The 13050-nt window shown below is 31.9% G+C and overlaps 1 protein-coding gene across 1 annotated transcript in view; it reads left to right on the top strand.

Annotated features, from left to right (window-relative positions):
• LOC147810654 (uncharacterized) overlaps nt 1–13050 on the top strand; it is a 35545-nt gene that overhangs the window by 9401 nt on the left and 13094 nt on the right. The window contains exons 4-6 of the mRNA XM_087160452.1: nt 389–616; nt 1869–2108; nt 9987–10226. Of these exons, the coding sequence (XP_087016578.1) occupies nt 389–616; nt 1869–2108; nt 9987–10226 (708 nt within the window). The remainder of the gene's footprint in view (nt 1–388; nt 617–1868; nt 2109–9986; nt 10227–13050) is intronic.

A 13050-nucleotide genomic window follows, 5' to 3' on the forward strand; every position in this document is an offset into this window, starting at 1 on the left:
GGGGTTTTGTCAATGGTAAAATTTCGCCATATACATGTGGCAAAAGTTTTCTATACATGTATGACAAGTATTTGCCATACCTATATGGCAAAAGCGCATGGCAAACTTTTTCCATTGGCAAAACCGCATAGGAAAGTTCTACGGCACTTTTTATGGAAAACCTAAGGCAAATTTTTCTAGGGGATAAATGGGAAGAGAAAAACGAAAAAGAACTATAAGGAAAGAGAAGCAGGCTGATATACTTTCAGAGAAAATAAATAAATAAAAAAAATCATAGAATATTATATAAAAAAAATCAATAGTTATGGTGTTCTTACCTATTATTAGAATAGCTTTTTGTTTCTGGAATCGATATTTATTTTCAATAATTTATTCTTTTTCGTTACAGATTGTCCACACCGATTTCAGTGCCACGATTCAAGATATTGTGTCAATAATTGGCAAGTTTGCAACGGGGAGAAAGATTGCGAAGATAACAGTGACGAACTCGATTGCCATTCCAGAGTTTGTGACTTGGAATCCAACTTTCGATGTGGTAGCGGAAGATGCATCCCGAAAGCATACGTATGTAATGGAAGATATGACTGTGAAGATAACAGTGACGAATCAAATTGCAGTAAATAAAACTTTATCTGCAGTTTAAAATATTTGGAAGCTCCGAATCTGTTTATTACTTCGCTCCCGAACATCCCAGACCCAGATAGCAAAATAAGGTTTATTTTCACTCACCAAAACCCTTTTAATGCAAACCTAAAAAAGTTTGTTATGTGGTTTTCTAGTAAGCTTTCTGACCCTAAAACGAGGTCTGCGAACATCTGTTCTATTCTTCGCACAGTACCCTAAACCAAAACCTTGAAAAACAACCTTCTGTATAAAAACCTTAAACTGAAATTGACTTAGGGTTTTCAAGCATAAAAAAATCCTTTAATAAAGCTAGTCTTAGGGTAAAAATAATCTTAAATTTAGGTAATTATAAAGTTTCTTTTCGCGAAGTCTTGTACGCTCGGCTAAAATCTACCTTTGTCATGAAATTTCAATGGACAATGCAATTTGATCCTATCTCTAATGTGACGTCAACTAAAATGTCCTTATGGACCTAAAGGTCTGGTTTTTTAGGACAAGCGCCTTATCTGGGCGTCAGCGGAAAGTTGACGCAGAGCTGACGCCAAAAAAATACTTTTTTGTTAGCTCAACGTGAGCAGTCGGTCCAACGCAGACATTATCTCTCATTGCGCATGCGTTAATAACGTAAACAAATACTTATTTTGAATTTGTATTTATTTTTTTATTGTCGACCAGTGTTTTAGAGAACAAATAATGACTTCGTCCAAGAAAAAACACATCATAGCTGAGCTAAATGAAGAGTGCTTCTGTGGTTAACGTCACGTTGTAATCCAACTGCAGTTGAGTTGGACGGCAATTGTAGTTCAAGATGACCGTTGGATGACGTATACTATCAAACTCACAAATGGACCAATAAGAGGTTAGCGCTGATTTCCAGCTGACGGCGTCCTGTCCTAAGAAACCAGGCCTTTAGTGACCATTTTACCCAAGTGATAATCCTTTTAAAAGAAAAAAGCTTTAAAAAATATTTTTTAATCCTTTTAGGATGAAAGGTTTGAAACTGCAGTATTTTTACTTTATTGATAAAAGGTGTTTAGTTCAAACATTTTCGTGACAATTAAGATGAAATTTCGATAACTGTTTTACTTCCAGTAAAAATAAATAAATAAAAAAAATCATAGATAATTATTAAAAAAAATCAAAAGTTTTGGCCCTCTTGCCTATTATTAGCCTACCTTTTTGTAACTGGAATCAATATTTATTTTAAAGAATTTATTTATTTATTCATTTTTTTTTTGTTGCAGATTGCCTATACCAATTTAAGTGCGGCGATGGAAATTGTATCAGTGATTTGAATGTTTGCGACGGAAAAAAAGATTGCGAAGATAAGAGTGACGAGCGCCTTTGCTATTCCAGAGTTTGTAACTTGGAATCCTACTTTCGATGTGAAAGGTTTACACATGGGCTTCTTGAATGCATCCCGAAATCAAAAGTATGCGATGGAAGACCTGACTGTAGATATGGCATTGACGAATCAAATTGCAGTAAATAAAACTTTATCTGTAGTTTAAAATATTTGGAAGCTCCAAATCTGCTCGCTTCGCACGTGGACTCCCCAGTGTAACTTCGCTGTTATCTTAGTTTTTTCCTCATAAAAGTCTATACTTTACAGGGGGGAAAAAGATCGTCTCGTGTATAAATACATAAATATTATAATCAATTGTAAGAACATTTTCTTAATTTGCTAATCGTAACAAAATGAACGATTTGTTGCATTAGAAAAAAAAATCAATTGCAGTTGAAGAAAAAATAATAAATAAATAAAACTTGAAGCTTAAGATTATAGAATGCGTGACGCATTAAGAAGTAATAAATGAAATATAAATTCCCCGCTAACAGTCTATAAAGATATGACCTTATCTTGCATAACAGTTCTATTTGCAAATGATATTTTTGCAATCGAGACATTTATATTTTTTGAAATTTTGATAATCATGATCTAGCAACACGTGATCGCTTTTCATCGTTTCTTTTCCCTCTTTCATCCGTCTTGTTTTGTTACTTTTGACATTAAATAAAACGCGAGGTTACAAAATAATGATTTCTGATTTCGATAATTGAAAATGGCGCATTCAGCATATCAAATCTCTGTCATTGCATTTTAGTGGGAAGTAGATAGGTCAAGATAGTTTTTTTTTCTTTTGACTTCAAGTTCTGTCTTAACATAGTTTATATAAAAAAAATTTATTTCCAATGAGCTGCACAATAGATCTTGCCGATGAGCAGACCTAGTGCGTTCTCCAGAGGTGGTATCCACTCTTTCAGAACCACCACAATGGGTGAGAAACCGTTGGTCATGTTGATTTGAACGTCTAGTTTCTGCCACCCAAGATGGCAGCATCGAGACTCTATTTTGGATGCTAAAGTTTATACAAACATAACATAGCTGATAAGTCTCAATCGAATAATGTTTTTAAGTCTTATATATCGTGCGCAGCAAAGCAAAATGGTTGTTGCACCCGAAACAGCGGCCCTTACGATAACTAATAATTATCTAAACTTAGTTAGAAACTTTGGGAACGCTTTGAGCCACACTATTGTGCAAACTGGCTACAACTCTAATGCGAGGTTTGGTGAACCATATTGTTGTGCAAACTTAAACATCTTATGCATGATCGCAGGAAATTAAAATTTAACAGCGAAGCATGGTTCATTTTTACATATTATTAACAAATTGCAATGAATTTGCTCCGTATTATGGTTCCATTGACTTAGATTAAGATTTTGCGCTGAACCAATTTTTTGAGGGTACATTTACAAGGCTGCGTCTATTGTTTGCCATAGAGGTATTTCGGCTATTTTGTTTCATCTTTGATGGTATGAGTTTCTGAAGCATTCGATGTCGTGTTTGCAATAAATCTTTTTAATTTGGCGCTATAAATTATCGTGTCAGTTTATAATTGACCTAGTTAAAGTTTTTTTTCCTATTTAATGAAGGAAAAAAGAATTTAAAATGCGATAAGAACTTTCAGTATTTTAATTACGTCCGTTAATTAACTTCGGAAATGAGTATGCCCTTGTTTTAAAACGGATACTGCTTCCTATTTCGAATTTATCATTTATTTTTATTTTATCGCGCTTAGCGATATGAAAGGTCCAGAGATATTCCAAATTAAGTAATAACTGAGGAATGTTGTTAAATCAATTGTTTTATTTATCCTATGCACTGATTCCTACGAAACAAGAAAAAAGCGCCGGAAAGCTATGTAGATAACTTTTTTTCTTCTTCTAAATTTGTAATTTAAACAAATAAAACAGAATCAACGCAGCTCACCTAAAATACGAGGAAGTTATGAACAATGTATGTATATAATATATATATATATATATATATATATATATATATATATATATATATACAGTGAAACCTCCTGTTATGGACACTCCTGCAAAACGGACGCCTCTCAATACGGAAATATTTTTAATTCCCCGGGAATCTTCCATGAATAAACCATTACGTACATTCACCCCAAAGCGGACATTCCCGTAACTGGACGCGGACACTTATTTTGATCCTGAAACCTTGTTTTTTATCTCTACAAATCGGACACTAGTTTTTCTAAATGTATTGCAAGTTAAAAAATGCAACTTTTCGCCATTTTTAAAGCATGTAAATAAAACTTTTTGCCTTATCCATAACTAAAAATATTGTTAAGCTATTTCACCAGCGAAAAATCAATCTTTCTCCTGTCACCTTGCCTTATCTTTGTAAAGAAAGGAGAGAAAATGGTACTGCACTCCTGAAATAATTCTGACATCGGCATCTTTTGATCTTTTCATCTGGACCATACAGGTTATGAAACCCCTCAAGTTGAAATGACTTCTCTCAATGCTTCTTCCCCATTGAAAATTTCTTTAATTTTCTTATCAATTTGAAGACTGTATTTAACACAACTGGGGTAAAAAAAAAGAGAACAGAAGTATAATCTTTGAGGTGTTTATATAAATGAAACATTTATTCAGACACTTGATAGCTGATCAATTGTGAATAATCATCTCCATAGGTCCTCACGACTTACAGGTATGCATTACTTTTTTTTCTGTGAATCATGGGAGATTTATTTTCCAAGAAGGTATTAACCATGTTCCCTATCAAATGATAAGTAGGTGTAAGGGGATGTGAACCTAATAATTGAAACGGACTGAGGACAGTACGCTCCTATTTGGTATCATATGTCTAACTTGAGTATCTATGCTAATAGGAAAATTATATTTATTTATCTGTAGCTACATCCAGAATTATGTATTTATATCAAACTTCTTTATATATTCTTTTTTTTATCATTCTTATTGTTTAAACAAATATTCTTGTAGATATTTACAGTATCCTAGTAGATATTATTCAATTACTTCTACATCTTTGAGAATATTCTAAAAACAATTTACAGTGTTAAATTTCGTTATTAGGGCACCCTTCCCGTAAACGGACAACTCTCATAAACGGACAAAGTTTTTGGTCCCATGAATGTCCGCTTAACGGAGATTTCACTGTATATATATATATATATATATATATATATATATATATATATATATATATATATATATATATATATATATATATATATATATATATACAGTCAAACCCCGCTATAGTGAACTCCCGGATATAGTGAACCAAAAAAGTGATGATGTTGGATATAATCAACTTTTTTCTGCCTTCGACTGATTTTTTTCTTCATTCTTTTGTAATAATATTGAACTTTCTACTTCAAAATAAATACATATAACGATTTTTTAAACCATCATAATTATTTTTTTTTTCTTGTTTGCTTCTTTTATCTTACTTTCCCCTCCCTAAACAAATCAAGTAGATGTTTCCAACCCAGGCAGATGATGCACCTGTTAGGTGTCAGTGGGATCAATATGCATTTTCTGTCATAGGGAATGAGTAATTATTCATTATTGGTCAAAGAGTTGGACACTAATATGTGTTGATAAGGCCCTCATTTCAATTCCTTTTTTCTCTCAGTGCAGTTAAGAATAGTCTGCAACCAAGTGTCTCAAATTTAACTATGGCGAGCAGTAAAAGTAAAATATTCTCCATTGATGATAAAATGGGCATAATCAGAAAAATTGAAAATGGATGTAATCAAGCTGATATTTGCAGGGAATATAAACTATCCAAATCTACAGCACGTAACATATGGAAAAATGGGCAATTAACAATTTCTGCTCATAAAAAAAATTTAAAGGGCAGAAAAAAGTTGAGAAAATCAGATCACAAGGATATTGAAGAAGCATTACTGAAGTGGTTCATCATTCAAAGAAGCCGTAATCTTCCAGTATCTGGACAAATGTCGATGAATTTGCTAAGCGATTTTATGAGATTACTTTTATGTGCTCGAATGGCAGATTAGACAAGTTTAAAAAGTGGACTAACAGAAATTCAGGAAAAATTATCTGAGAGTCGGGAAATGTTTCCATATCTGATGTTGAGGACTGCTCGACAGCTAAAGATTACAAATTTTTCTTTTTTTTTTTGTACGCAGGACGAAGAGTAATAAAAAATAACAAATTTTTTGCTACTACATAATATTTTTCAGTCATTTATTTGAATAACGTGTAATAAAAGGGAGGAATTTGGGAACCATTAGTTAAATTGCCCGCATAGCGGATATAGTGAACTCCCGGTTATAGTGAGCGAAACTTTCGGTCCCTTGAGGGATCACTATAGCGGGGTTTGACTATATATATTTTACATATTTGGAATCCTTGAAATAGGGGGTCAGACAAAATTTTGAAAAAAATTGATCGAAAATTGGGTCCCAATAAAGGTTTATATATGGCGGAAGAAAACAGCCAAGAAAAGTCGCCGACGCAAATGAATATTTTAAGTTAGCCCATAGACTGATTCAAAGGAGGAATTCTTAATTTTACTAGGTTGCTAAGCGACCAAGCTCTGACTGTAAAAAAATTGAAATAATGTTTCGTAACTGCCCGGAGAAGTTTAACTAATAGTTAATAGAAAATATCTCGCCGTTTCTAGGAAATGGAAAATTTTAACAATATTCTGTCCAAAAAGTAAAAATATTTTTAATCTCCTTTGAAAAGACAATTTGAATCGATTTATGAATTATTTATGATTTTCTAAGCTTTTAGAATTTAAATACATGAATTTTTATCTGACATTATTTAAATTATGTTGTTTTTGCTATATTCATTCTAGGATTTCATGCTAAAATCTAATTAACTTCACTTATTATAGCCATAAACAAAATTTAAGGGATAATAATTTTTTACAGCTTTAATCGAGTCTTCTAGGCAAGAGAAATTGAAGGAAAAAAAGTGCTTGAAAAATAAAATGTAGATTGTATAGCAATTCTAATATTCACAAGATTTTCTTTAATTTACGATATTTCTTTTTTCTATACCTGAAGGAATTGCTGAATGTTTAGCGGCATTTTAAAAACATTGAAATATGTTATGTTTAAGAATAAGATATTGAAATAATATGTTGCATATTGTATGATTCATTGTTTAAAAAATCGCTTCATTATGCTAGATAGTTAGGTTACATGGTTTTCTTTGGATAAAGATGATATGCAAATAGCATCCTCATGTTTCAATACATTCTGAGACTTACGTTCGCAAATCCACCATAAAATGTCGCACAGCATATTCTTCAATTACGATAAGCTACATTTATCACCAAATACTGCTAATATGATTATTTTTGTTTTCTTATATATATCTGATACTCTCTTTTTAAACAGAGCTCTTAAAGTCCCTAAGATACCGAAATGGGGACATAAAAGCTTAAAAGATAAAATATTTAATTTCATTAACTCAAAATATCTGGTCTCAAAAAGTTAAATATAACTTTAACAATATTGATGCTCTTACGTTTTTAAAGACCACATAAATCCTGCTAATATATTAAAATGAATAAGTTTACTTTAACGAGTGTAAAATTCTTATGAAAATAATGATCAAGACCAAAATGCAAAACAGTATAATTGATGATAAAACTGTCTTAAATATGAAGAGGGAAGTATAAGTCGACATGTCTCGAGCGTTCAAATATAAGCTCCCATTCTCAAGACATTGTCAGGCATGAATAAATTTTGTCTCTATTTATTGAATACTCAAAACATGTCTATTTTTATTATCATCTATTAAATTTCAAATCAGGGAAGTTTTTATAGTTTCGATTCAGTTTCTTGGGATTATCCATTTAGTAACAGAACATATTAAATTATTTCACTCGATATTAAAATAAGTTTTACATAAGTTATAGGCACAGGTTCTTAGATTGAATAAAATAATAATTCACTACTTTGTAAAAAAAATCAATGCAGAATTTTTTTTTTCTTTTTCTGCTGCAAGCCTTAATATTTTTAAGGGCATAAAAATATTCCGTTTACAATTGAAATTTCAAAAGTCGAATGTTAAAATGGAATGTCCCCTAGCACCAGGAATCGAAATTAAATAGTTACAAGGACAGCTATTTCCAAAGAATATATCTATATTCTTTTGTTATTTCGAACAAGTTAGCGTTTCCGTCCTATTCGAAGTTGTTTGAAAAGGTATTTTTTATATATCGATTCCAAAGTTTATTCTACATATATTTTAGGGTATACTTTCGGAGTATTTCGATTGAGTTTATTTTTACACCCTTATTTGCTTAAAATTGTAATATAATTTGCTTAAAATAAATTATTCAAGCTATATGATTTAATGCATTTATAGTATAATAGTAAACGGGATTTGCATTGCATGTCCTTAACCTTGATACCGCTATCATTAAATAAATGAAATAAGCTTAGATAAATAATAAGAAATAATTTTTTCTCGTTTCCATTTTCAAGGAATAATATGTTTCGATCAAACAGATTTCATTCTGAAAATCTGCAATATCCTCTGTTGACGAAATATAGGAAAAATTGGTTTTCACAGTTTCTGTAAAAAATATGTTAGTCTTTTTGCCGCATTTTTTTCTCTTTATCAAAATAAGCTTGGAAATTGCGTATTTTTATTGCATTTTTTTAGAAAATCAGATGATTCTAAAATTGGCACGGTATCGGAATCTTCTTACAAATTTCTATTTTTAGTATTTCCTGCTTAATAAGACATTTTCTCCAAAACAAATTATACTACCATAATATTTTGGGAATCATGCTAAAGTTAAAAATTAAGCACAATAGTTAAGTATATTATCCGGAAAAAAATCTGCATAGTAACAAAAAGAAAGAGTAAAAGATATAACAATACAATTAGTTGGATAGTTCTGTGAATCACACGTGGTTAGATAATTAAACATTTAATTTCACTACTAACAGCTTGGCTTATGCTGTTTATGTCATAGATTCAACATAATTTTATTTTCCGATCCTAGGATGCTTCATCCATTTTTACTTACTTTGCTACTAGGCTGTTTGTTCTTTCTCATTCGCAAACCTTTTTCTTTGGTTTTTACATACTTTATTATCTTATTTCAGTATTATGGGCTTTCAAAACATCGTTTCTCCAAACAATGAAATTTAGAATTGGGTATTATTTGCCGCAAATATTTAGAACTTTATTTTAAAGCAAGTACCATATTTTATATATAGCTCAGTTTCAACAGCTTCCCTTGCCAATTGTCTTGAACAAAATGCCAAACATCAACATATTTTTTTTGTTTATTAATACATACAAGGAACTAAAGCAAAACATAATACACAAGTTTTAAGTTTGAATTTCAATTTTTTTTTATTTGTAAAAAACATTTAATTTAACACCAGTTTCCTATCCCGAGTTATCTCGGGCAAGAGAAAAAAGTTAAATTTTAGTCTTTGTATGATAGTTTTTAAAACGAGGGGCAACACAAAGTGATACCTTCCAAACACCAGTAAAGTGATACGCCATTTAATAGTAAAAAACTACTCTTTTTTCCAATGTAAATTCAGCAACCATCCTACATACAATTGTACAAAGCACGTGAGCATGCCCGTAATCCATCATAAAAACTCCCAAACAAAACTTGGCAATCACAGCAGATTGTTTTTTTTACGAGAAAAGCGTGTTAAAAGAAAATGTACTGACGAATTCTCCCGAATATTCTCGGGATAATATTTGCTATAGATACATACAGCAGGGAAGCAGAATAGATCAGGGATAATAAATAAGTGTTGTGAATGTTGTGAGTGAATGTAGGGAAATTCTATGAATTTGTTGTTCCAGATATAATTTTCATTCTTGAGTTAAGTCATGCTGAGTTTAAGTGTTTATCGAGTGTTTCCCTCAGCCTCTTTAAACCCTAATCCAATTTTTTGAGTCATATTTTTTGTGATCCATGTAAGCCGATTTTGTGAGCCATATTTCTTAGTGTCTGTAAATTTTTTAAGAAAGTAATAATTCGTTTGTTTCATTACATTTAGCTGCCTCAACCTGCCAAGGTTTTTTCTGCAGAAATGAAAGTATGTATTTTCCATCATGCATACCTCCTTATGAGAGATGTGATCACGTAAGACATTGCTTTGATGGCTCTGACGAAGAAGGTTGCCCTCCATGGTGCACTGAAAAAGATCGTTTCCGGTGTGGGGGTACTTGCCTTCACAGACTCCAAATCTGTGACGGACGTCATGACTGTTATGATCTTTCCGATGAGAGAGACTGTGGTAAGAGACATTAGTGCAACCTTTGATCCCATGATTAGGTTTCTCACGTACTAAGATTTAAGGGGTTGTACTTTGTTAAAATATTTGTTCAGATGATATTTTAAGCTATTGAGTCAGACTCAAAAACCTCAAAATATGTCGCAATCTGGAAAATATGATTTCACTAGTTTATTCAGGAGAGATTGTTTGGGCTTCTTAATATTCATTTATTACAAATGCCCAGAAGCTTGGCTATGACGCCATTAGTTCCCTGGCCATCCAATATTTCTGTACATAACACTGTAAGGACTGTACGTAAGGATTGTTTGCATCAATGCCTATACCTAATTGTGCCATTCTTCGTAATTTTTTTTTGGAACGAAATGTAATACTCTGCAGAATTGGCCAATTCATATGGACTTATGAATGTATGAGTCCGAAATTTCGATTTTTCGAATTAAAACACCAAAATAAACAGCAACAGCCCGATACATAGGACAATCAACGGGAAGGATATTAACATAATAGGTTTGGCTCAAAAATTACCAATCTTCTTATGCTACTGTAGTTGTGCTCAAGCTAACAATATCAACATTAATTCAAAGACCCAAACAAGTAACTTAAAATATGAGATAGTGACAAACATATTTTTAAAACAACAAAGACAAAAACGTATTCAAAATATAAAAACAGAAAACAAACACTCACGAAAAAAATGGAATAGACAATGAAGATTACAGAGTTTGACAGTAACAAGTAAAAGGACCAAAAGACCCTTATAGTGATTTAAAATCAATAAAATGAGGTCAACAGACCCTTATAAAATAGCATCATTTGGGAGCTTAAAATTTACTAAGACAAAAATTAGTTAAAAGCAACGCTAAGAAAATAAGCAGTCGAAAAAGTAGTAAAAGTACTCATTCAATTAAAATTGCAAAGTTAAAATATGCAATCAATAGTTAAAGGGATTGTTAAAATCAATTAGAATTACAGTTGTGAAATTCCCAAGCAACACTGAAACATTAAATTATTAAAAGTGACAGTTAAAAGTAGAATTAAAAGATTAACATGTAAAATTTACAAAAGATCAACATAGTATTAAATATTAAAACAGTACTTTTAAAAGCTATTAAAAAGTACAATTGTAATTACAATAAAATTGGAGCAAGTAAAAGTAGAAAAATTTATAAGAGACATAATAAAAGTTACAAAACCATAATCTCATTAAAATTGAGACATCCAAGTTGAAACGAGCCATTAAAGACAGTCCCCCAATACATCCTCTAAAGTTTGTTTGATTATATTTTTCATAATATTTCTGCATGTCAGGTTAGCATAGCATTGATGATAACTAAAATTATTAAAGTGATTGCCCCAGAGTGTCTGGAATTGAGAATAATTCATTAACAAGTGGATAATTTTGGGTTAAGAAACTTGGTTTGAATCCTTAAAATACAAGTTGAATACCCTTAAGATAACAAAGCTCTGGGAGTTGAAGCGATGCACAAACTTGGTACAACTCTTTTCTTACTTGTCCTCACATTGACTTCGTTTAACTTTAAATGATGGGGGCTTTTCAAGTATTGTTTTGATCATACCAGGCGCGTGTAAAAATGGAGGGTGGATACATTTCTGTCAACACATGCAGTTCAATCACAGATAGCAAAATAAGGTTTACTTTTACATAGCAAAACCCTTTTAATGTAAACCTAAAAAAGTTTGTTATCCGGTTCACGTGTAAACCTCCGAAACTGAAACGAGATCTGTGACCACTCGCTCTATTCTGCGCACATTACCCTAATCCAGAACCTTGGAAAACAATATTCTGTATATAAACCTTAAACCGAAATTGACTTAGGGCTTTCAAGCGTAAAAAAAATCCTTTAATGAAGCTAGTCTTAAGGTAAAAATAATCTTAAATCCAGGCAATTATAAAATGCCACCTTCGTCATGAAATTTTAATGGACAATGAAATTTAATCTTAATCGCTAGTGTGACGTCATCTAAAACGTCATTATGGACCTAAGTGGTCATTTTACCTGAGTGACAATCCTTTTTAAAAAAAGCTTCAAAAAATAATTTTTAATCTTTTTAGGATGAAAGGTTTGAAACTGCAATATTTTTGTTTTATTGAAAAGAGGTTTTTAGTACAAACATTTCATGACCATAAGAAAAAACTTCTGCCACAAGGGCGCCGTAAGGTAACATGCATTCTGGGAGCCACATGAAGTAATTTTCTTGGTTTCCTAAGACAAGCGCTTTCTCTGTACGTCAGCGAGAAGTTGACGTACCGCTGACGCCAACAAAGTGCCGTTTTGTAAACTCAGCCAACGCCTCCTATAACTGAAAGCCTCCACACTGTCAAACCACTATGAAGGTAAACCAGTTTACGAATAAGCCCTTTAATAGAAAATCTATTAAAAATTAGAAAGAGGTGGCAAATATATGTCTAAAATTTTTTTTAATTTATGAATATAATTGGTTTGTTTTATTTACTTGTCAACCACTACAGATTCAATTCTCAAATATATATGATACATTTCTCTCAAGTACTTTTTAAATAGAGTTTGGGTTCATGTGCACAAGTGGTTCGCTTTTTAAATAATCTGCGCAGACTACTTATAGGAAACCATGTGAAGGCTTTCTGATGTAGTTGGTGCTGGCTCAGCGCGAGCAGTTGGTCCAACGCAGACATTATCTCGCATTGCGCATGCGTTAATAACGTAAACAAAGGTTTATTTTGAATTTTCATCGATTTTGTTATTGTCGACCAGTGCTTTGGAGAGCAAATAATGACTTTGTTCAAGAAAAAAACACATTATTGCTTAGCTAAATGAAGAAGAAG

This window comes from Parasteatoda tepidariorum, chromosome 4 (assembly GCF_982258835.1).
Source record: "Parasteatoda tepidariorum strain Cologne lab strain chromosome 4, Ptep-v5.0, whole genome shotgun sequence".
NCBI classification, from domain to species: domain Eukaryota; kingdom Metazoa; phylum Arthropoda; class Arachnida; order Araneae; family Theridiidae; genus Parasteatoda; species Parasteatoda tepidariorum.